At 42.3% G+C, this 25,494-nt stretch overlaps 1 protein-coding gene across 1 annotated transcript in view; it reads left to right on the forward strand.

Annotated features, from left to right (window-relative positions):
* Window positions 1-25,494, forward strand: part of piezo1 (piezo type mechanosensitive ion channel component 1 (Er blood group)) — a 162,628-nt gene that overhangs the window by 35,322 nt on the left and 101,812 nt on the right. The window contains exons 2-4 of the mRNA XM_072391535.1: window positions 2,103-2,198; window positions 3,309-3,474; window positions 23,747-23,888. Of these exons, the coding sequence (XP_072247636.1) occupies window positions 2,103-2,198; window positions 3,309-3,474; window positions 23,747-23,888 (404 nt within the window). The remainder of the gene's footprint in view (window positions 1-2,102; window positions 2,199-3,308; window positions 3,475-23,746; window positions 23,889-25,494) is intronic.

Consider the following 25,494-nt stretch of genomic DNA (forward strand, 5'->3'; position numbering starts at 1 on the left):
ACCTCAGTTCTCTCAGCAAATGTGGAGGAGTAACAAAACATCTGACACATGGAGCAGGTGAAAATAAGAGATGGAGGACGAGAACTGGTAGCCATGCTAAGCCAGAACATAACTAGAACTAGAACTAGAGAACAGTTGTTCAGAGCATAAAACATAAATTACCGACAAATACACTAAGCATGTTTTCTGGAAAGGAAGGAAGTTAGAATTTAAGGAGTGTTCGGAACTTTTAAATAGTTAATGTGTGCACTACAAGAAAACATTTTGGTGTTTCTTTGTGTGGAGGTGAAGAGGTGTTCAGTTATAAAACTATAAAAAAAATCTATAAACAAAAGATCCTTAGAAAACAGAATTCAGTTAATGTTTCAGTTAATGTTTCTGTTTTTTCAGATACTCAATGATTAATGATACCTTGTGAATAATACTCTTAAATGAATATAATAACTGATGGCAGGAAAAGCGTGGGATTAGATAAGTGTATACTTCTTCCCACTTCAGGATATTTAGCTGTTGCTAATTTCATCTTGTTGCACCAGCAATCATGAGCACTGCAGGCACACCTCTATGTCTGCGTCTGCCCTGTTCACTTCTTACGCGAGTGAAGGATTTTACAAGTAAATATATCTTCAATCTCCATAAGCTGCAAAGTGGTGGGGGGGGGTTTAGACCTGCTGCTGCACAGCAACAAAGTTCTAGTTTCAAACATGCTTGTCAGCTGGGGTTTTCAGTGTGTGGATAACATGCTTTGACCTGTGCAGTATAGCCTGTTCATACTCAGCAAGGATAAGCTTCAGCCCACTTCTGCCCTCTACAGGACAAAGTGAATATAGTCGATGTATAGAACTGAAGTCACATGATTCATGCTTACTGTGATAATGTCAGACAGCATCACAGTTCTGATTACACCACAAGACATGATAGTGTTCCCATCCACCCAACCACCCCTGAAACTTGAATATCTTCATTCGATTCCAAGTTCAGAGGCTGTTTCCTCCAGGTACTCATATGGTTGCTGCTTGATCTGATCACACATGGGCAGTCTAAGTGAGTGTGTTTACACCTAGTGTTAGATTGCATCTCCATTTGCGTCTCAAGTGACCACTTGTGCTTGGATGTAATTTCCTGCTGTAGATGTAAATAAGCTTGTTTTCTACACAACAAACACAACATCAGTAGTAAATAAATGCAAAATGCCAAATCATATTCATTGATCTAAACATTTTTATGCATCCTGACTTGAACTTGAAGTAAATTAAAAATAAAGGTAAATAACTTTTTGTCTAATCTAGACCAGGTTAAAGTGATGTTATGTCTGTGTAGACCTTTTACTGTTTGACCAAATATTTCCTCAAGTTTTATTATGTAGCAGATATTGTGTGAGAATGATGTAAAAGGAGCATGAAATGAAAGATTTGTGACGTTCAGCTCAGTGTCAGCTCTCTACAAGCATTCAAACTGGTCTTTTCAGTGGATACTGGTGTTTGCAGAAAAGGTGGAAACACAGTTTTGCTCACATTAAAACCTAACTTCATTAGCTGTAATACATCCACGGGCTGTGTGCACTTTGTACTCCATTGTTGCACATTATGAAAAAAAACACTCATAGTGGTTTCGTTCACATTACTGTAGCAGTCAATAGAAGAGTGGAGCATGAGGTTTTCTTTGAATGTACTGTCCTGTGAGTTTGGACTGAGCTTTACATAGAATTAAGTATTTTCTGGACACCAGAAGAACAACTTCCCATTGAAAACTTCAATGTCTGCTGGGAGTCATGCCAGATGGGTAGTTGCGTCTTTTATTGATGATAGCATGTTTGGAGAAGCCAGACTTCTTGAGCCTGTTGGCACTGAAGACATCTGAATATCTGCCCAAAGTGTGTTCACACAGTAAGAACGTGTCAGACATGTTCACGACTAACCCTAAATGTGGTGTCCAGAGTGCATTTACACCTGTACATGGTGCTGTCCACTTGTCCACCCTGGGTGCATGTAAGCACCAGATGTAAAGTGCCTCTTACATCTTCCAAATCATGTTTTGGATTTTCTTTAACTGTGTCTCAAATTACAGGCTGTTGTTTGACTGTCATGTTTGTATCTTTGCAGCTTGTCTGTTTCGCTTCAATGGGCTGTCCCTGGTGTACCTCCTCTACCTGCTGTTGCTGCCATGGTTCCTATGTCCAAATAAATACTCAATTAGAGGTAAGTGTGTCTGTGGCCACAAATACATCTTTCTTACATTCCTGAAAAGAAAAAGAGCTGGACCCAGATGCGTAAAACTGTGTGAAGTTTCATGTGCGTGCATTCTTCTCTCCAGATTATAAAACCATGTGCTTGTAAGGTTATCTTCTATAAATAAAAATAATAAATAACAAGAGATCAGCTTAGTGAGTTCAGATCTGATGAAATGGTGGCATCATAAACCATCGGCTCACACGTCACATCGGGACCAACAGCTCCTGTTTGATCTGCAGCAGATGAACATTCAGCCCGTACAGTATGCAGACTGTGGGGAGAATATCAGGATGCATCATGGGATGTTTGCAGTTTTCTGTAAGACAAAAAAGAAAAAAACAAGTATGAGGTGCAGTCCCGCTGCCTTTACAGATCAGTTTGTAAGCAGGAAAAGGTGCACGCATAGTTTTAGTTTTTATTTATGCAGCTGGGCCCTGATGTAAGAAAAATGTCTTTCTAAGTGATGTAAGGTATGATATAAAGAAAAATTGGATTATGAAAATATGCTCACTATTATGAGTAGTTACACATTGGTGCACATTATTCTTTCCTTTGTGTAAATGTAAAAAGTGTAAAATAAATCTTGCCATTTTTGTTAAAAATTGAATTTCACATCAGCGCAAACAACCATTAAACCACCAGAACACAAGGTCTACCACCTTTGGAAATGCCAGAGAGATTGTATTTTCTAGGGTCCTTCTGTGACATTTGCCCCATATTAGATTGCTATATTTTCATTCATATACATCCAGGATTTCAGGAGGGAGAATCCCATAGGATTGGGCTACTGCTATGTTGCCACATGACACACACTATCACACACTGCCTGTTTTCACTCAACCAGTAAACTTAAAACTATATTCTCTTTTTCTCTGCAGTGTTTTCTCTTCTGTAACACTGTAAGGGTTACTGCTTATTACAGCAGTACAGATTTCTACAAACATGTGATTTTAAAATTTGAATATCCCTCCATTTCATTCATTCATTGAAACAAGGAACATTATCCTCCCAAAATCACGTTCCATCAAGTTCAAAAACCCTTTTTTTGTCTATTTTTTTTGTCTGTCTTACCTCCAGGTCACACAGGACGGTTTATCAAAGCAGTATTCTGCACCAGTCTGCTGTTTGTACTGGCTCATATCTGTTTCCAGACAGTCCTATACACCTACCCTCCCCTCAACATCGCTATCGGTGATAACTGTTCACAATGGGATACCATAACCAGACATATAGGACTCTCCAGGTATGTATCTGGTTTTTCAAAGCTGGGTCATATCTGTCATTTTTATTGATGTCTATTGATTGATGGTAAAGTTGTAAAAAACAAGATCCATATGCTTAACTTGAGAATATCTGCTATGGCGCACATTAAATGTACAGTAATTTGTAAAACATTTAACATTTGGTAAAATTTTGTGCAGAGAGAATAGTTTGACAAAGAAAGCTGGCAATTTAAATTAGTTTAAGAAGCAATTTCATGCAAAGAGCAGTGAAGAAAAAAAAAGTATCCATATTTGGTGTAGACACCATTTACTTAAAAAAGCACCCATTGTTGCCAACACTTTAGTGAAATGACAGTTTTCTGTGGATTTAGACTACCTTAGCATTCTCTGGCTCTTTGTGTAATCCCCCAGACTCGTTCTATGAGGTTGAGATGAAGGCTCTGTGGGGACCTTGCCTCTGTTGCAGGACAGTAGATAGGTGTTTCTGAGTTTAGCTGTACTGTATGATGTTGTTGTGCTGCAGAGTAACCTTGGGACTCGTCAGATACCTCCCTGACAGTTATATGATGGATAACAACCAGCATTAGCATTGAAGATAACACCAGATATAATCAAACATATTGATCCGTATAATTTCTTAACAAACATCCAACAGAGCTTGGCGGGTCGGACCCAGAGAATGTCAAGGGGGGAACTGGAAATTATTTCAAAGTTATTAAACTTCAACTGTATAGAATTAGAATCAAATACATTCAGACCCATGATCAGTCTAGCTACAAGTATTATCTTATGCTGCTATATGAAGGAGCGTGTCACATGATAGTGTCATACAGTTAAACCCACGGAGGACGATAGTGAGTTTTGATGGTCCACATGTGTCTAGAAACATTTAGGGTTATTATTTCCCCTGAGAGTAGTGTTCTGGACTTTTCACACCTAAGCTCACTTTATATTGTAACAAACAGGAACTTTATAACAACGTGTCTCTCTTTGAAAGAGCATAATTTATTTAGACATTAGAGTCATGTGAAAAAGAAAGTGCACCTTCTTTCAGTTGTAAATGGTAAATGGACTTGTATAGCGCTTTTCTAGTCTAACTGACCACTCAAAGCGCTCCACTACATGCCACATTCACCCCACTCACACACATTCATACAGCACGTCTTAAGATACACATAACTACGTGCTTTTTTCTAAGCATTCACACACATTCATACCCCGATTGGTGGGCGACTGCTCTTCCTCCTGAGCAACACATAACATGTGTTGTCCATTCATTTGATATATTAAAGCTAACTCAAACAAAAAAAACAGTAAGAAAAGAACATCAAAACTCTTGAAGGCTCTTTCCGTACTGTTGACACACTAACTGCCGTGCTAACTGTCAAAGGCCATGCACGCACACACGCACATGTGCACACGCACATGCACATGCACACACACAGAGTTAAGTTGTAAAGTGCTATGATGGATAATGGGAAACCAGTAATCTCTGCAGACACAAACTTCCAGGTCAGCTGCCACCTGCAGGTCTCTCTGCTCAAAGTATCATTCCAATTAAGCATCAAGTAGATCCAGAACTTCAAAGTACAGTCTCCTAATAAAACCTGCTAGTTCTGAAATGTTTGTGCAGTCTCCTCAGCACTGTTTTATTCTTCATTTATTTCAGAGGAGAGTACAGTGTAATTATCAAGGACAGATATCACTGCACCTCTGCGCACTGTACATCTTATTAAACAGAAAGTAAATAGATTATTATTACCTGGAGCCATTTAGAATTTTATAGATCTGCAACTTGCCTGTCCAAGGCTTAAACTGGGCAAAACATTGCTGCAGTGAGAATCTCGTTCAGTCCAATGGTTGAAACATCAGTCTATGAAATCCCCACGTAGTTGTCATCAACCAAGCAAAACAGAATGACAGGTTGTTGTTTTTTAGATTGGAAATATCTCTTGTTTTGTTTGTTATTACTGAGTAGAACTTCCCCTTGAATAGGAACTATTGCTTATTATTATTCTGAGCTGAATATGAGTTTAATAATGAAGTTTTTGTCAGCTTAATCCTGGTAGATTTCAGGAGAATCCTGGGTCTGTAATTTTTGCCCTGACCGATAAATAATGCATGTGATTTATTTAAGCAGCTTGTTACATCTCAAAGATCTCATGGTAGGCTGATGTGACAGCAGTACTCTTTCCAACGTTTGTTGGCACTAGCAGAAAAACAACTTATCTTATTTTTGTGGATTTCATTATTTAGTAAAAGCAAACCTGTTGGCTGTGATTTAATACAGCATTGGGGTGAGTCCTGCAACTTTTTCATGTGGCAAAAGTTGGACTATATTACATGACACTATTAGCTGATATGTTTCTAATAGACAGATTTGTTGCTTTCAGTGTGATAGCACTCTAAAGCACTTTATGCCCAAATTTTCCTACCAATGGATATTGGTACTTTTTTCTCTTGTACATTTTTTATATTGACCGAGAGCACACCTTGGTTGGTTCAGCAGAAAGATCCTGTTTATTCTCCTGGCTTCTGCGTCACTAGTATACCTTTTCAGATGGGTAGCAAAGCTGGAATGCTTTTTTTGGTCCTCCCTGGGGCCTCAAGTGTGGTCCTAGTTGGTATCCAGTGCTGCTGTTACATCCTCTATCAGACTTCCAGAGGATACCTCTTCATTTAGGCTTGGCAAAGGGCCACACAGACAGGAATCCAGTTTATTCATGATGTTCTGTCATCACCTGCCCATGTAGGCCTTGTTACCCATTCTCAGATAGTGAAAAAATAAAATTGTTGTCTGAAGATACTAATATGAAAAAACAGATCACAAACCATTTGTGTTACATCTTTGTTCTCTTTATGCTGCTGCCACTGTTATCCGCTGTTATCAGCAGTTCTTCCCCCATGAATACTGTGTGTTTAAACTGTAACAACTGTCCCTACAGTACAACTTGTATTAGTAACAAAAGTTAACTGATTTTACGAGCTGTGGTGAAAATTCAGTCTGACATGACTGGAGGCAAACAGGTGGAAATAAAAATGCTGGAAAGCCTCACCTTAAAGGTTCAGGGTTGTCTGAAAGTACCACCTCCCTACCAGTTCAACCCCAGATTTCAGACAGGCCTAAGGAAAGACTCCTGTAGTGAGTAAATGCATGTAAAACATTTTTATATAGCACCTTTCAAGATAAAAATCACAAAGTTCTTCACAAAAAAATACAGGAAACATGAAACACAACAACAAAAACCAATCAAAAGTAAGTTTGAAAATATGAGTTTTCAGCTGCTTTTTAAGAGAGATCACAAAGTCACGGGTCTTAGGCTCAGAGAAAGAGAGAGGGAGTTCCGCAGAGTGGGAGCGACTGTTATAAAGGGTCTGACACTTTTAGTTCTATTTCATTCCTCCTGACCGCCAGAGGGTGGTGCTTTAGCACTGGATAGTTCCATCTCACATATGTGCAGGTCGAGTTACACCAACAAAGTCACCTGTGACCATGTGATGAGGTAGGGTGCCCGCCCCAGTATAAGAGCCCCATGTCATCACGCAATCTGTTCCTTCTATCTTCTTGCATTTGAGGAAAAATCTGATAGCAGGTCAGTGGGCTCGCTGCTGGTAGTCTCATAACCTGAGGGCTGGTGCTTCCACTATTCGTCCACCAGAGACTGTGGCAAGCAACTTGTTTTTTTCAAGTGTGTCTGTTTCTTTCGGACGAACAGCGCTGACCTTGCTATTAACATTCATACTGAATTACTGCAGACAGGTAAGTCAGCTAAATTGCTTTAATTGTTAGTAAGAGCCGGCGTCTCGTTGGGCTTGTATTTGTTTTAAACAGCGGTGTTTTCGCCACATGTTATATTACACGCTACATTGCTTGACTCTCTGTTTTCGGTAGCTTGTAGCAGCAGTAAGCAAGCCATTAGACGTCTTACCTTTAATTGTCGGGCAGTGTGGAGTGCACTGACTCATTGAAATAACGCTCCGGTGTGGACGTACTTGAACTTTATTTTTGTGTGGGCGGCACAGTGTTTCCACTGTGACTGTCTTACACTGTTTATGAGTTAATTGTGCATCATAGTATTGGCTGTATTACTTTTTCGTGCTTTTCTGGAGACTGTCCCACTTTTTTTTTTCCCTTGTCCTGTCCAGCATTATGGCAGCAAAATTGTAATCTGAATACCTTTTACGCCAAACAGATTTGCTTTGCAAAGGGAAGCTTTATGAATGTAAAGCTTCCCTTGATTCAATTCTATTCAATTCAATTCAATTTTATTTATATAGCGCCAGATTACAACAATTGTCATCTCCAGGCACTTAAGTAATATAGTCCAATTCAAGCCAATTGGAATTCAATTCATTGTAATCATAATCCAATTGATTCATATAGAGCCAATTCAAAAAATAACATCCTAGCTAAGGAAACCAACAGATTGCACCGAAACTTGTCTTCAGTCCAATCTCCCGTCCTGAGCCTGAGGCGACTGTGGAAAGGAACGACTCCCTTTTAACAGGAAGAAACCTCTGGCAGAACCAGAACCAGGAAGGGTGGCCATCCGCCTCGACCAGCTGGGGTTTGAGAAGACAGAGAAAAGGGAAAAGAGGGGGGAAAAATACCATAACGCCATTCAAAGGATATCTGTTAACACAAGTTAATAACCACAATAATGTCACATGTAAATAATATCATTTGAGTTAAACAGGGGGAAACAGAGAGCAAAGTGAGGAAAGGTGTGACAGATGAGGTCCCCCAGCAGTCTAAGCCTATAGCAGCTTAACTATGGGATGTTTCAGGATTACCTGAGCCATCCCTAACTATAAGCTTTATCAAAAAGGAAAGTTTTAAGCCTAATCTTAAAAGTGGAAAGGGTGTCTGCTTCCCGGACATTTACTGGCAGCTTATTCCACAAGAGAGGGGCCTGATAACTGAAGGCTCTACCTCCCATTCTACTTTTAGAAACTCTGGGAACAACAAGTAAACCTGCAGTTTGGGAGCGAAGTGCTCTGTTAGGAAAATATCTTACAATGAGATCTTTAAGATATGATGGAGCTCGGTCATTAAGAGCTTTATATGTGAGGAGAAGAATCTTAAATTCTATTCTGAATTTAACAGGGAGCCAATGAAGAGAAGCTAAAACTGGAGAAACATGATCTCTCCTGTTAGTTCTCATCAGAACTCTGGCTGCAGCATTTTGGATCAGCTGGAGGCTTTTCAGAGAATATGTGGGACAGCCCAATAATAAGGAATTACAGTAGTCCAATCCTGAAGTAACAAATGCATGAACTAGTTTCTCTGCATCACCCTGAGACAGGATGTTCCTGATTTTAACAATATTAAGAAGGTGAAAGAAGGCAGTCCTAGAAACCAGTTTTATATGTGCGTCAAATGATAAATTCTGGTAAAAAATAACTCCAAGGTTCCTCACTGTAGAACTAGAAGCCAAGGAAATACCATCTAGAGTAACTATATAACTAGACAATTTCTCCCTGAAACGCTCAGGTCCAAAGAGAACAACTTCAGTTTTGTCTGAATTTAAAAGCAGACAGTTCTGAGTCATCCAGGTCTTTATGTCTTTAAGACAGGCTTGTAGTCTGACCAACCTATTGGATTCATCTGGTTTCATAGACAGGTATAGCTGAGTATCATCAGTATAACAATGGAAATTTATGCCATGCTGTCTAATAATGTTACCTAATGGAAGCATGTATAAAGTAAAAAGAATCGGTCCAAGCACAGAACCCTGAGGAACTCCATGACTTACTCCAATGTGCGAGGAAGATTCTTCATTTACAAGAACAAACTGGAATCTATCAGATAAATATGACTTAAACCAGCCTAATGCAGTTCCTTTAATCCCAATAACATGTTCAAGTCTCTGTAACAGAATGCTGTGATCGATCGTATCAAATGCAGCACTGAGATCCAACAGGACAAGCACAGAAACAAGTCCGCTATCAGAGGCTAAGAGGAGATCATTGGTAACTTTCACCAGTGCTGTTTCTGTGCTATGATGCACTCTGAATCTGAACTCTGAATTGATGCCCATCAACTGCTTATTTATTGATTTGTGTTTCAATATTTAACTAGTAATAGTGCCGAACCGGACCAGGGGACAGGGAAAGAGGAAGAGCAAAGAAGAAGAAACAGAACAAAAATATAGAGAAAAACCAGACAACCAGCTGCTAAACCTGTAAAAACGGAAGACAACAGCCCACCGACCCCGCCAGGCCCCAGCCACCCAGACATGGGCCGTACACTGGACCCGGGCCCCAGGAGCCCGAGTGCCCCCAACCCCCCCGGCAGAGGCCACACCGAATACCCAAGAGGACCAGACAGCCAAGCACAGTGGGCCAGCGCACGCCCCAGTGCCCCTGGCCAAGTGCCCCGGGAGTCAAGACGTGCCCACAGGTGGGTGAAGCCGCAAGCAGCGGGGAGAAGCAACGCCGCCCCCCCATCGGGAACAGCACAAGCAGGCCAGAGGACAGCAAGTCCCAGACCCAGGCCCAATCATCACCACACACACTTGCACATCACATACATCCGCACATGTTCCCCTCCCTCAACTCCGCTGGGGTGTGGCGCAGCGGGCACACCAGGGGACCAGCAGGCCCCCAGCCACTACAGACCCTGAACCAGCAGAATAATTCATCCTCCTGGCCCCTCCTGCCCCAGGCAGCAACCAGGCAACAGGGGTGGGGGAAGACCCCTCCCCTCACCCTTCTGGCTCTTCAATATTTTCTAATAGTGAGCGATTAAAATTGAGGGGCAGTCAACCTCATAGAACAGGGAGCGCAGCCTACATACCCAAAGAGCCCCGCCCACCAGATGCCACTCAGTGCTAGCACCCCCCAAGACCTAATGTGTATGTGTGTGTGTGTTTGATAAGTAGTGATGTCTAAGGTGTAATTAAAACAGGGGCAGGGAACTGCAGAGTGCAGCCAAGGGGACCACCTACATGGCCCCATCCACTACACCCCACAGAACACACACGCCCCCAAAACCCTTCATGTGTGAGTGTGTGCTGTGTACAGGAGACAGAAGGGAGAATGGTATGGGATACAGACAGAGACTGGCTACAATAGGCACCCCAGTTTCTTGGGACCTGCCACAGGGCAGGAGGGCCTGATGTCTACCAGGTTAGGGGCCTGCAGTGACCGTATTTGGGGAGCTACTGTACCCCCAGAAGGCAACCACTTGCCCCACCCTCTGGGGTGGGGCAGCCCCCAACACTACCCTCCAAGCCCGACACACGGTCCCCCCCAGCAATGATCAACCTGGTCCCCACGACCCAAGAGACCACCAGACACCCGAAGCCACAAAGACCCCCCTGGCACAAACCCAACCGCCCAGAGCGATGGGACAGTAACCCACCACCACCACTATTAGATAAAGCTAATCAGCAGGGACCAGAAATTCAGCCAGTTGATGTTTTGAGGAGGCCGACATTGTTTCCATGCTAATATAATCTAAAAGAACATTTCTAAACTGGTTAATACACAGATTGTTCTTCGTTTGCAGTTCATGAGAATAGTTTTCTTTGCGATACATAACACTGTGCGTACAGTTTTGGGGTGCAGATGCTACCCTAATGGGGAGTTGAAAGTCTGGTTGTTGGAGGATATATTTCTTAGTTTTTATAGACTTAAGTTGTTGATATTCTAGGAATTTATTGCTGCCTATCCCATGTTGTGATATGAGCTCATCAAATAAAATAAAATTTCCATTTTGGATTATATGTTCCAAATGTTTGATTCCTTTGATCTTCCACAGAGTAAAGTTTAGCATTTTTTTGTTTTGAAGAATGTCGGGACTGTTCCCAATGGGTGGAAGCTTACACAGGAGAAGTGAAGACTTTATAATTTTAAGAAATTCCCACCAGGCTGTCAGAGAGGTGCTGATGTTAATGCTTTTGAAACATTTGTGATGTTTTACATTTTAACTAATAAGTGGCAGGTCGGAGATTTCCAGATTATCACACAATGCTTGTTCTATATTTATCCATGGTTCATCTAGTGGGCTAGGTTTAAACCATTTTGATATATATTGTAACCTATTTGCTAAGAAATAGTGCTGAAAATTTGGTAATTCGAATTCACCACAGTGATTGGTCTTCTGTAGGGTTTTTAAACTAATACGTGGTGGTTTGTTTTTCCACAGAAATTTAGAGATACGTGAATCTAGTGACTTAAACCAAGTAGCAGATGGTTTTATGGGGATCATTGAGAACAAGTAGTTAACTTTTGGTAGTATCATCATTTTAATGGTTGCAACTCTCCCCATAAGTGATATGGGTAATGACTTCCAACGAGTGAGATTGTCCTCTACTGTCTTTAATAATTGCACATAATTTAGCTTTGTTAGCTCTGAGAGCCTCGCAGAAATGTTTATGCCTAAATATCTAATGTTTCCTGACTGTAAAATGATCGCAGGTATATTCTGGACCCTACAGTTAATGGGCAGAAATGTGGTCTTAGACCAGTTGATAGAGTCGTCAGAAAGTGCTGAGAATTTATTTATGAGTGTGATCATGTGAGTGAGAGACGTCTGTGAGTTCTGAAGGAAAAATAATACATCATCAGCATAAAGACTTATTTTATGCTCAATATTTTGGGGTTGGATGCCTTTAATTTCTATCTTGTCTGATAGCAGCTGCTAAAGGTTTGATGAAAATAGCAAAAAGTGAGGGGGAAAGTGGGCAACCCTGTCTTGTACCTCTCTGCAGACTGAAGCTTGGAGAAGTTTGCTCTTTTGTCCTGACACTAGCATTTGGGGAGCTATATGATATCCTTATACAGTTGATGAAGTATGACCCAAACCCAAATTTGTTGCAAATAAAAATTGTTGCAAATAAAAATTTCCAGTCAACTCGATCAAATGCTTTTTCTGCATCTAGAGAGATGAGAGACGATTGTGGTTTCCAAGTTGTTGATGGTAGAATAGTCTATGAGATTAATTAGCCTGCGAGTGTTAGTGGATGAGTGTCTACCCTTTTATAAAAACCTGTCTGGTCGGGATGTATTATAAGGGGAGTTATTTTTTCTATTCTTTTGGCGAGGGCTTTACAAATTATTTTGAGGTCTGCATTTATTAGAGATATTGGGCGGTAGCTGGATGGAAGTATGGGGTCTTTTCCTGGTTTCTGTAGCAGGATAATGTTAGCAGAGTTCATGTGTGGGGATAATCTGCCATTCTGCTTAACTTGTAATACCATTTTGTAAAATGTAGGTGCCAAAACAGTCCAAAATTCTTTGTAGAACTCTGCTGGAAAACCATCTGGTCCTGGGGCTTTGTTACGAGGCATATGTTGAAGGGCTTCATGGAGTTCTCCTATTGAGAGAGGTGAATCCAGAGCCATGGCCTGTTCGAGTTGTAATTTTATAAGGTTGATGTTACTAAGAAACTGATCTATGTTACTGTCTGAGTATAAGGTTTTATAGAAGTCCTTAAAAGCATTGTTGATTACATCAGGGTCATGGGTGACATTTCCTTTTGAGTGATTGTTGTTTTCTCTTTGTTTATCTTTAGCTGATTTGCTTAGGAACCTACCAGATTTATTGCCATGCTCAAAATTCTCCAAGCGAAGTCTTTGTATCAGAAACTGTGTTTGTTATCAATAATTTTGTTTTTTTCAAGTTGAGCTTTTCTTAATTCATTCAGTATGTGCTCCTCTTTAGAGGCACTGTAGGCAACTTCTAATGATTTAATCCTGAGTTCTAAATCTGATATCCTTGAACTTTCCCTCTTTTTCTTATTTGATGAAAAAGAGATTATTTTGCCTCTCATAACTGCTTTTCCTGCCTCCCAGAGAATACACGCTGACCTTCCTGGCAGGTCATTATTTTCTAAATATACAGAAAATAATATAAAATCAGGGTCTTTTAGTAATCATGTATTAAATCTCCTATTCCTTGCTGGTGGTGTTATTCTTCAGTGTGATAGAAACTGGAGCGTGATCACTGATAGTGATGGGGTGGATTTTGGTGTCTGAAATATCACTCATCAAGGAACTGCTTACTAAGAAATAATCAATTCTTGAATATGAGTGGTGTACTGGTGAGAAGAAGGTGTATTCTCTAAGAGTGGGGTGGTGGGAGCGCCAAGCGTAAATCATTCATGTACTGTTTAACAATATTTGTGGACTGCTAGTTCCGCTGACTTCCTGTAGTACTGAGTCTGTCTACTCCTGAGTCAGAAACCATGTTAAAGTCCCCTCCTATGATGAGTGTGTTATCTGAGTGATCAGAGAGTGAAGTGAAAAAGGAGTGAAAAAATGAGGGGTCATCAACATTTGGGCCATATATATTTGCAATGCATAAATTCCTATTTTGGATAGATAAATTAACTATTAGAAATCTACCTTCTGGATCTATAACAGTGTTGTGTATGGTGAAATTTACTCTTCTACTTATCAGAATGACTACACCTCTTTGTCTGGAGTTGTAACAGGCTGAGCACACATGAGGAAACTGTGCTGTGGTGAGAACATCAGCTGCAGTCTTTGATGAATGAATCTCCTGTAATAAAACAATGTCTGCCTGTAGATCCTTCAGTCTATTGGCGATTTTCAATCTCTTCTCCCTGGACCCAGCTCCATGCACATTCCATGAAATAAACCTCAGCATGGACATGCTCAGACTAACGCAGTGAGTGCTGGATGCTTGCTAAAAGCATCCTGTGCGTGTGTGTGCATATATGCTCCCATGAACATGCCATTGTTTGTGTTTCTGTTCATCAGTATGGGCTTGCTACAATATGTACGCGCGCTGTCAATGCTGAGTGGTATTTGATTGCGTGCTCTGCTCAAAACTCTATGTGCGCTATGCTTGTTAACATTACTTATCAAGGTGGAAACACAGCGGGTTGGAGAAGAAAGACAGAATAGAAAAACAGTGCGAAAGAGTGGAAGTGTGAGATAGAAAAAAGCCTAAAACAAACCCAAATAAACAAATGTGACCTGCATAACATTCTATACTAGTGAGACTGGTAGTGAGCTATCTATTTTGACAGATAACTTTGAATTGGGTAGACTATTTCAGAGTTACATATTTCCATCTACAGTGATATGATTGATACAAGTTCATGAATTCAGATCACCTGGAGTTTAGAAGAGCCAAGGAGTGGTGTCCTGGTCGCGGTACAGCTGCTCATTGATTAATAATTTATCCACCGCAATGACAACTCGGGAGCCTCCTTCCATGAACTTTCTCCAGATGGGGAACAGGACCCTGCGTCTTTCCAGGATTTCTTTGGGAAATTAGTCGTGGACGCTGAAGTCCATTCCTCTCAGCTCCCCTCACCTGAACTTTCTGTTGGTAGTGTTCAAACTTGGCCACAATGGGTCTTGGTCGGCGGGCATCAGGTCTCTTCCCTCCCAGCCGGTGGACTCGGTGAAAAGTAATGTTCTTCACTGCATCTTCTGGAAGTTTCAGATGTGCTTGGATAAAGTTTTTTATTGTGAGTTCAGGGTCCTCGTCTGCCTGCTCCAGGACTCCAGAAAATACCAGGTTGTCCCTCATACTGTGAGTCTGGAGATCAATAATTGATTCTTTCATTCTCTTGTTTTCATCAGAGATCCGGCTCATTCCTTTGGTGAGTGATTTCACCGATCCTCTGAGGGCTGCGTTTTCGGCAGCCAGTGTCTGCACCTGTTGCTGGCTGAACACCTACGACTCCCGTAATGCCTGAAACTCTCTATGTAGAATCTCTAACAGAGACATACGGGCGTCGAAACTAGATAATTTCTTATCAATCTATGTTAAAATGTCAGTCGAATCATTACCAGCTGGAGACGTCACACCGGGTGACTCTCCGTTGCAACTTATTTTGGAAGTAGAAGCCGTTTTGCTGGCAGATGGGGTTTGGTTGGTTTTCCCCATGACGATCCTGTCAAAACACTCGTCGATGTAATCCGTAAGGCTTTCAAGACTTTCTTCACTGTACTCCAGTGTTTTGTTTTTGTTAACCTGAAAATATATTTATTTGAACAATAGTTATTGGCGTAATTATAATCTTACTATATTGTTTGCTCGATTAGAGGTGTACCATGTTTGAATCTGCCGATAGTCTCACAGAATCTCGCGACACTACAGCATCACACTCTCATCACACCTGGGACTGGAGACTGTCCCACTTAATGACATGTTGAGCTCGCATGTCTGTAACTCTTGTATGGCCCCACCTCCAACCTGAGGATGGCCACGATTGGTGTCCAGCCTTTCTCGGGGTTGAACACCTGCGGACAGTTATGTCTGACAACCCATGCATGAACTGTAGGTTTATACCACTGTCAGTCAGAAGGGCTAGAATAGCAGTGGTGGAAGGGGATACTGCGCTGCCTCCGCTAGTGGGAGCGCTCACCCGGCAGCACCTAGGGGACGAGGATGCAGATGCATTACGGCCTCATAGGGACCTCCTAAGAAAATTAGGAAGATGGACACTTTGGCTCGCAAAGTGGGGACTCTCTCATCTGAGTTTGCTCAGATTAAGGAGCTTCTGCTCAATCTGCAGACTGATGATAGGGAATCAGCTCCCAGTGGTGACTCCGCCACAAGGGGCTCACCTTGTCGTGATATTGATGTGCGGTCAACTGCAGCTTCCTGCAGTTTGTTTGATGATGAGTGGGACAGACAGGACGAGGATAAAGACTCGGTTTCTCGAGCCTCTGATGATTTGTCACAAGGGTCTGATGGTTCATTGCGTGGATCAGAAGCTGGCCATGCCACAATGAAACCAGCAAATCGAATGGCTTTAGTACACCTGGGGCTGGATGACGCTCCCATCACAGCAGCTCCTTCAAGTGCTTTTCTTAGGCAGACACCGCAGCCTGCAGCTTTCTCGGTTCCTCCTTCGAAACTCTATATTGAAGAGCTCCAGCGCTGCTGGGCAGATTCAAAATTATTGTCCCATCACACCAGTGATTGCAGGAATTTAGCAGCCATGCAGGAGGCAGGCAGTTATGGGTTGGATCGTATGGCCCCAGTCTATCCTACCATTGCCTCTTTGATAGTCTCAGCCGATGAGGCTCTCAGACCTGATGCCCGCTGTCCCCGTCTTCACTGCCGGCTGACCGATGATCTCCTTGTTAGGACTTATAGTATAGCGGCACGCATGGACCGTATTGGTAATTCCTTTTCCCACCTTATCCTGGGCCTGTCTCAGATCCTGCAGGAATCTGGTGTATTTTCCTCTGCTCAGACCCTCAGCATCCCTTCAGACTTTTGCATTAATGTCTAGGGAGCTGGGAAGGTTGATGTCAATGGTGACAGGCGTAGACCTCTCTGTCGGAAGGGTTTCACCGTACTCTCCGTTCTCTTCCAGTGATTCCAGGACACATGTTTGGGCCAGCTACTCAGCAGGCACTAGAGCACAGTAACCAAGTGGACCAGACCAGGCAGCAGTTTGCAGGCCTGCGTCTGGGCCCAGCTCAGGCCCCAAGGCAGAGGGGTCTTTTGCCATCTGGTCCCAGCTGCTCTCATCCACTTGCTCGCCCAGGTGCACAGTTGAGTTCCTCTCACTATTCGGGGCATTATGTTCAGCGCCGGCGAGCTCCCCCCCAGCCAGATTTTCAGTGGTCATCCAGTGCTAAAGCACCACCCTCTGGTGGTCAGGAGGAATGAAATGTAACGAGAGTTGCGAATGTAACTACGATTCTATGAATTCTGGATGACAGCCAGAGCCGTGTTTCATTTGAAATCTGGGCAAGAAGATTCTGTAGGAACAGATTGCGTGATGACGTGGGGCTTTTATACTGGGGCGTGCACCCTACCTCATCACATGGTCACAGGTGACTTTGTTGGTATAATAACTCAACCTGCACATATTTGAGATGGAGATATCCAGCGCTAAAGCACCGCCCTCTGGCGGTCATCCAGAATTCATAGAACCGTAGTTACATTCGTAACTCAAGTCAGAGAACTTCTGCAGCCATACCGCCTGCTGGCTGTGCAGCACACAGTTGAAAACAAAAGTTGATGCTTGTCCATGTAGAGCTCTAAATGTTAAAACCAACATGTTCAAAAGTACTCTGTAGTGGACGGGCAGCCCGTGCAGCTGAGTTAGCAATGGAGTCTTACACAGTGACATGAGAATTTTTGGAAGATTTTGTCAGAAGCCTGGCATTAGCGTTCTGTACAACCTGAAGACATTCCAGTGATTTTCTTTTTTACTCAGACAAGTGATTATTGAATTACAATAATCTCGATGCTATGAAATAAAAGTATCTATGATCATTTCCATCTCAGAGACAATGAGACCTAGCTTGCCAATATTTTTTAAATTATAAAAAACGAGCAAATCAGTGATTTCACATGAGCACCCAAAGTCAATGCTGAGTCAAGAGTTACCCCGAGATTCCTAACTGAGGGTTTAACAAATGAGAGTCTCCAATATCAGGGGCACAGGTAAGAACTTCAGTTTTCTCATTACAGAAAGTTGCAAAATTGTCAGTCATCCAACTTCTGACAGGATCTCAGCACCTGAGCAAGATCTGTACCTTATAAACATCATAGGGTTCAAAATGAATATATAGCTGAATATCTTCTGCATAGCAGTGATAAGAGATGTCCTTACAATAGTTCTTGTGGCACACATTAGTTAAGGGATGAGGAAGAGAACCTGTATTTAGCAGCGGCCACAGAAAACGATGGTCCAGACAGAAACCGTATGAGGAAAACCATTTTCAAGGCAGATCCCGATACTGACCCAGTATTTCAGCCTATCAAGCATGATGTGGTGGTCAACGCTATCAAAGGCCGAGGTCAAGTCCAACATTGGTAGTGATACATGGACTGTACTTATAAAACTCTTTCCTAGCCTAGCTGACTACATGGCATATTCACCCACACAGCAGTGAATCCTGTGTCTTAGTGCTTTATTCTTTGCATTCATACACATTCAATCACTGATGGATGCATCGGTAGGAAACGTGGGGTTCTGTGTCTTTGCTTCGACATGCAGCCAGGGGTTGACGGGAGTCGAACCATCAGCTTTCCGATTGATAGGCGACTACAGCCGCCAGTAACATAACATTCTCCTGCATCACTCCGCATCAGGATGTCATTGGAGACTCAAAGAAGGGCTGTTTCAGTTAAATGAGCCCTATGCAAACCCGACTGAATGGACTGAGAGACATATTTCAACAGGAATGTAGGTAACAAATCAAGAGAACAAATGCCAGGTCTGCTTCAGGGGTCCAGAGAAAGATGATTGTAACAGTGATTAACTTGGTTAGGGGAGATGCAATGATGCTATAGTTGCGGATAAATCTGCAATAAAAATTTGCAAAACCAAGAAATGTTTGGAGTTGCTTACGGTCGATGGGAGTGGACCACTTTACCACGCCTTAATCTTGTCCAGGGCCACCTTCACCTGCCTGGCCTATTTGATGAAGTCAAGAGAAGGTGGAGAAAGTGCATGAAACTCACATTTTTCAGCTTTGATTTAGAGAAGAACTCCAGTAGTCTCTCAAGTACATGACAGACATGCTGCCTGTTTTCTGCGGTGAATTTAGAGAGGATCAAGATGTCATCAAAGTATACAAACACGAATAGGTTTAAATAGTCAAAATGTCATTAATGAGGGCTTGGAATACTGCTGGAGCATTTATGAGACTGAAAGGCCTGACCAGATACTCAAAGTGACATAAGGGAGTGTGAAAGGCCGTTTAACTCATCTCTCTGACAAATTCGGACCAGGTGGTAAGCATTGCAGAGATCGAGCAGAGTGAAGATGGTTTTCCTCCCCATGATATTTATTTCTTACAGAGATTTGATTGAATCCCCTACAATCCATGCAGGGTCTCTGGCTCTTCTCCTTCTGTACAAAGAAGAACTCTGCTCCAAGCAGAGAAGAGGAAGGCCTTATGTTATCAGCTGCAAGAGACTCACCAATGTAGGCTTTGCGCTCAGGACTGGACAAGTTGTACAATCTGCTAGAAGGTAGGGGTGCTCTATGATAGATCTATGGTGCAGTCGTAAGGGTGATGAGGAGGTAAAGACGAGGCCCTGTCTTTGCTAAAAACAGTGCCAAGGTCATGCTACTCAGTAGGAACCAAAGACAGGTCCACTGGGGAAAAAGGGGTACCCAGTGGTGGTGAACTTGAGGACTGAGTCGATTTAAGGACGTTAGAGAGGCAGAAGAGACTCCAACTCTCAATCCAGCAGTCAGACCAGAGGATGTGCGGGTTATGTAATGTGAGCAAGGGAAAAACAAGGATTAGAGGAGCACTAGAGACGGGGAGCAGAAAGAACTCAATCTTTTCACAACGGTGATGGGTTTAGTTTTGTGTGTGATAGCAGTTAAGATACCTCCATCCAGAACCAAGACCAGGGGTTCCAGGGGAAGATGAAGCTAAGAGGCCACACCAGGATTCAGGAGGACGTTTTGTTCAGCTCCTGAATCAACTAGTGCTAAAAGTTCTTCAGTGGAGTTACTGATATGGATGATCACAGGTAGTGTTTTGCGAGGAGAATAATCATTCTTAGTACCGCCCACCAGTAATCCTGCCTCTACTGGTGGACACTGTCTTTTGGCCACACTGGACAGGATGCAATGAGATTATTCTTGGAACTACAGTAGATTGGGGCTCGGGGAATTCCCCTGATAGGGGGATTCTGGCAAGGCCTGTCCAGCCTCCACACTTGTTGATATCACCAGAGAAGTGGTCTGGGGTGGGAAAGGAAGTGTCAAGGAAGACTGACTCAAGTGGAACGTCATAGCTGGCTGAGAGCGGACTTGGAGGTTTGGCTGGTGGTAATGTGCCTAGAGGGGAAGCAGACAGATGCTCATGAATGTTTTGAAGAAAATCGAAAACCTGATTGAGACGTTGGTTATTTGAGCCCTGTTGTTAGTTTTTATTGAGTGTAGAGCCTTCTCATGCTTTCCGAGTATAACTCCTTGTTTGGTCAGAGCTGACTGGACGGAAGGCATCTGCCGAGTCCTTCTCTTAGGCCAGATTGTGCTATCACAGCTAGGTTCCGAGCCAGCTCAGAAAAATGACCCAAGAGCAGACGCAGAACGCTGGAAGATGTAGAGTTCGAACAGAATTTATTTACAGCTGCATGGTGTTGGAAGCCAGAGGGAGGATCCGGATAAACGTGGAACTCTGAGAGAACAGGGAGATGGTTATGGAGAGGGCCAATAAGGTAATTTGTCCAGACAAAGGTAATGATCAGTTCTTACTAGATCCAGCTGGGACTCCAGAATGGAAGGGGAGGATACTGGCTGTGGTGCTGTGGGTCTGAGTCGGCAGCAGGGCGAGCAGGCAGGTAGGGGAAACAGGAATCCAACAACGAATGCTAAGTACTTTGCATGGGAATCCAGAGTGAGGAGAATAGATGAGGGAAGCGGCACTAAAGAAAAATAAGAAGGTAAGGTAAGTGTCTCGCCGAGATGTGACAACACACACACACACTCACCATGGCAGAAGCACCTGGCCCGAGCGGTGAGTCGTGAGCCGTGGCGTGCTCGTCAGTGGCACCACTAATCAAAAAAACGAACTCCAATAGCCACATTTGGAACTATTTTGAGTTTAAACAAGGCATTTAGACAATGGCCGTCCACAGTGCAGGCGCTGCCACCAAGCTATAGGAGCCAAAAGAGGGAACACATGCAACCTCATAATACACCTGCAGTGTCGTCACCCAGATTTATTTAGAAAACCAGGTTAGCATGCCCTGTTTATTTTCTCATTGGCTAATATTAGGCTATTTGCTCCATGTACAGGAATGAAGAGTAAAAGGATGTCAAAGTATAAAGCACCTAGAAAACGCATAAGAAATATAGTTTTCACAGGGAATCAACTAATTTTGTCCTCTATGGTTTATTATGTTGGAGAAGAAACATTATTGTCAAATAATTTTTTTTAAAAGACAGTGGATTTGTTATCCTAAGTTGATTATTTATATTAGTATTATGTTTATCATGCACCAAACAACATTATACGTAACTAATAAGTATTTATAACTTATTTATTTATTTTATAACTTACAAATACATAGCAGTTCATAAAAATAATAATAATAATAAAAGGCCGCAGTATTGTGACAATACCCGGAACCATGGTACTTTGTCTGGTATAGTATCGTGGTTACTTATTTTGGTATCGTGACAACTCTACTCAAGTGTATTTTTTATTTTTTTATATGATTAATTGTTTGAATGGTGTATTAATGAGAAATACTGTGTAAAATGTTACTCCAGTTTTTTTTGCTGGGTGCTGCTGGTAGTGGCTCCTCATTCCCTGTTCAAGGATGCATCTACCACTGTTAAGTACACAGCAAAGTTAAAAAAAAAAATACAGGCAAAGGTCCTGGGGCCTCATGTACAAAGACTTGCGTGAATTTCCTACTGAAAGATGGCTTACGCTCAAACCAAAATGCCCTCCAACGTACAAAAATATCCGGATGTATGAATCTGTGTGTACGCATGAATCCAAGCACATTTCCTTTGTACATCCCAATCAACGTGGAATTGAGCGCACATGTCAGAGTACCCGACTCCTCTCTTTCCACGCCCCTACTTAAATATGCAAATCATATTTAAATGAGCCCTGCACCTGCGATTCCCCTCTCTGCACGATCAGAAAATAAAGAATAAAGAATGCGTAAAACGGAAAAAAGAATAACTTAACGGAAAGTGAGATGGAGGTGCTACTTTCTGAAGTGGAGGTCCGCAGAAATGTGCTCTTTGGCACGCTGGCCTACGATATAAGCTGCAAACATAAGAGGAGGGGGTGGGAGAGCGTGAGCGAGGCCTTTAATGCTGAGGAGTTGAACAGAGAGTCGACACAGCTATGGGTGACACTGCTCTCTCAGGGGTGGTGGGTGTGGGAATGTGGGTGACTCTGATTACCCCCAAGATAAATACCTGTATTTGTGTAACTCACAACAAACGTGTTCATACAGTAATCAGTGCAGAAGTGCGCCAGGGAAAAGTTGAGACTCATTGAGACATTTCACAAGCACGGGGTTATTAACATGTGCACACAGAGACGATCAGGGGCTTGTTAGAAAGATCTTAAGCTGTTGTTTAACCAGCAAAAAAACAGCAAGTTACTAACTTTAACCACCAACTATGATGCTGTGAAGACGGGATAGAAAATTTCGGCGCACATGCTCAATGCATGTCACGGGGAATAATATTAGGACAATTACATGGATAAAGTTACAGTGCCAGCTTGTAGTCTGTTCCCAACAATGCTGTTACTCAGAATGTATGAGTCATGCATTGAACCAGGCCACCTCGCCACAATGTTAGTTAAGTGCATTTGCACATCACAAATTATCTGTACATTGATGGAATGGAATTGCTTCCTGTTGACATACACAAATTCATCCTGTGATGGCGCTTTTATAGCAATGTGTGTGCAGTCGATAGCTCCGATTACATTAGGAAAACCGGCTGTCGCTGCAAATTGCGCTTTAATGTTGGCCTGTTCAGCTGCATTGTGGGAATTTGATATACCTGGCTGAGATGTGGAAAATCCCGTCCCACACGGCTGGCATGGCTCGGCTCAGGGTCGACTGGCACAGTCCCGATCGGTCGGCCAGCTCCCTTTGAAATGCCCCGGTTGCCAGGAACCCCTACGTGGTCATCACCTGTTTGGGAACAGGCAGCGCATGGCTCCTCGCTGTGTTGCGCTCCAACGCCGGCCGCAGCTCTGCGCATAGCTCCAGAAGGATTGCCCTCGGGAACCTAAAACGGCTGATGAGCCACTTGTTCTCATGTTCCAACAAATCATGCCTGTCTCTAAATACACGCCTTCTCCTTATTGCACCATTTGCTATGTCTTCCAATACCGTTAAAGCAGCCATTGTTTTTAATAGCATGCACTGCACCACTTTGCGCATACTTTTATATTCACTCTAACTGTAATTGCAGACACATGGGTGTGTTAATTGTTTATCAGTTATAATTGTTCATGTGTCTCAGATGTGCACATTGCTCATTCTGAGGACAAATTGTGTTTAGATTTATTCATTATAACAGTTTCCCAACATGACCTCTAAGTGTCGCCAAAGAAACAACCGCTGTAGAAAAGTGCGTACGCCAGCCCTGAAGTTGGCGTGAGGCACCGCACATTTCCACGGTTATTTCGCTCTTGATACATCTGATCGTTGACGTGAAAAAGTGTGTATGCCACTTTTTTGTGCGTACGTACCCTTTGTACATGAGGCCCCAGGTCACTGCAGATAGAAAGACAGCCACATACTTTAAGTTAGTAATAAATATACAAACAGCAAATGAAATGTGGAATATTTTGTTTTTGGGAATTTACCATGCATGTTTGTGTATTGTAGGCTTCCCTTGGATGATCCTTGGAACATGTTACGCCTTCTGTGTCCTGATGTAGGCGTGTGTGTGACATCCCTGGTAACAATCATCCTCTGCAGCAGATTGGTCAGGAACAGAGAAATGGTGGCTGCTGCCAACATAACAATGGTAAGTCAATACCATTTTTTAATGTTTAACTTTAAAAGAGCCAAAAAGGAGAAAGCGGGATACTCGTGACCAGTTTCATGTCCAGTTGAGTTGATCACCCTCCCATAAAGTTGTATTGTCAATATTGTCAAACTCATTGACTATTTATAAAGATGGATAAACCCCCTGCGACATCACCTATACATTTTTTAAAGAGCAGCCTTAAAGCTCAAAGGTTGGCTCTGACTGCAGCCATCTTGACAGTACCTGACATCTGCTGAACTGCCTCTCCAGAAGTGGGCAACAAGGAGGTTTCTCAGTTGAGCGAACAGAGGAGGTTGGTGTTTAGCCCCACCCAACCAGTTGGAAGCTGCCAAGTGAGCTAAAGCTAATATGCTAGACTACAAAGATGCCTCTTTATGTTTCTAACTGAGACTTACAAATACTAAAATGATTTCTTTCAATCCATAAGTGTGGTAATTTTTTGTACAATGTTTTGTTGAGACTTTGAAAATGTGGTCAGTGGCTTTTTAACTTAAACTCAAAATCCAAGTAATTTAATACATTTAATACATTGATTTTATTATTTATCACAAATAGGGCTGCCACAAACAATCATTTTAATAGTCGACTAATCACCATAATAATTTTTTTCGATTAGTCGACTAATCGACATACGTATATTGAATGTAAAACATACAACTTATCGCACCAGGATGCAGCTGCTCTTATATAACCATCATTATCTTTCAGCTTGGAGTGTTTAAGGTATATGCCAACTAAAAAAAAGACAATTAATATCATTGTTCATTAACCCTTTGATGAAATATGCAGCTTGTTGCAACAAACAATTTTGTGTCTCACTGGCTTAAATATAGCACCGACATGTTCAATATGGACTCAGTCAGGACATTTGCTTGCTGAGGTGTGCATGTAGCTAGCTTTGTAACAAAGCCGTCCATTGAAGATGAGCGTACTTTTTTAGCACTGAAACATAACGTTAGAAAACATTCTAACGTTCCTATTCAAACACATCAGTGTTATAACGTTACAGAAAACACATGAAATATGTGTGCTAAGGCTAATTAATCCAATCGTCATCGCTAATGTTAACGTTTACAGCTATCAATATGAGTAAGCAGCAGCTAACTAGCCAGTTAGCTTACCAAGATAACGGTACCTCTTCACAATCAGCCACAACAACATACTTCCTTTTCAGGTGCTCGTGCATTGTTGTTGTGCTGCTGTGCAAGACAAATTCTGCCTTACAGATATTGCATTGCACACATTTGTCTTTAGTTTTCTCAAAATGCTCCCACACTTTTGAGCTCTGTTGCCGGGAAGCCATGATACCAGAGCCCGTCTGGTACTGCGCATGTGTGTCAAGGACAGAAAGGCAGACGCAGCAGTGGAAGGTGCTGCAGCAGCTTTGAGAGAAGAACAAAGTTTGAAGAAAAAAAAACGACACATCGACTATTAAATTAGTCGTCAACGAATTTAATAGTCGACATAATCGTGACTAGTCGACTAATCGTGGCAGCCCTATTCACAAATAATATTAAAAAATTGTAGATCTTCAGTTTGATTGTCACATAACACTAATGTTACAAAGAATAAATAATCATAT

Source organism: Leuresthes tenuis, unplaced genomic scaffold (genome assembly GCF_036924035.1).
Source record: "Leuresthes tenuis unplaced genomic scaffold, fLeuTen1.0.hap1 SCAF_8, whole genome shotgun sequence".
Lineage (NCBI taxonomy): Eukaryota > Metazoa > Chordata > Actinopteri > Atheriniformes > Atherinopsidae > Leuresthes > Leuresthes tenuis.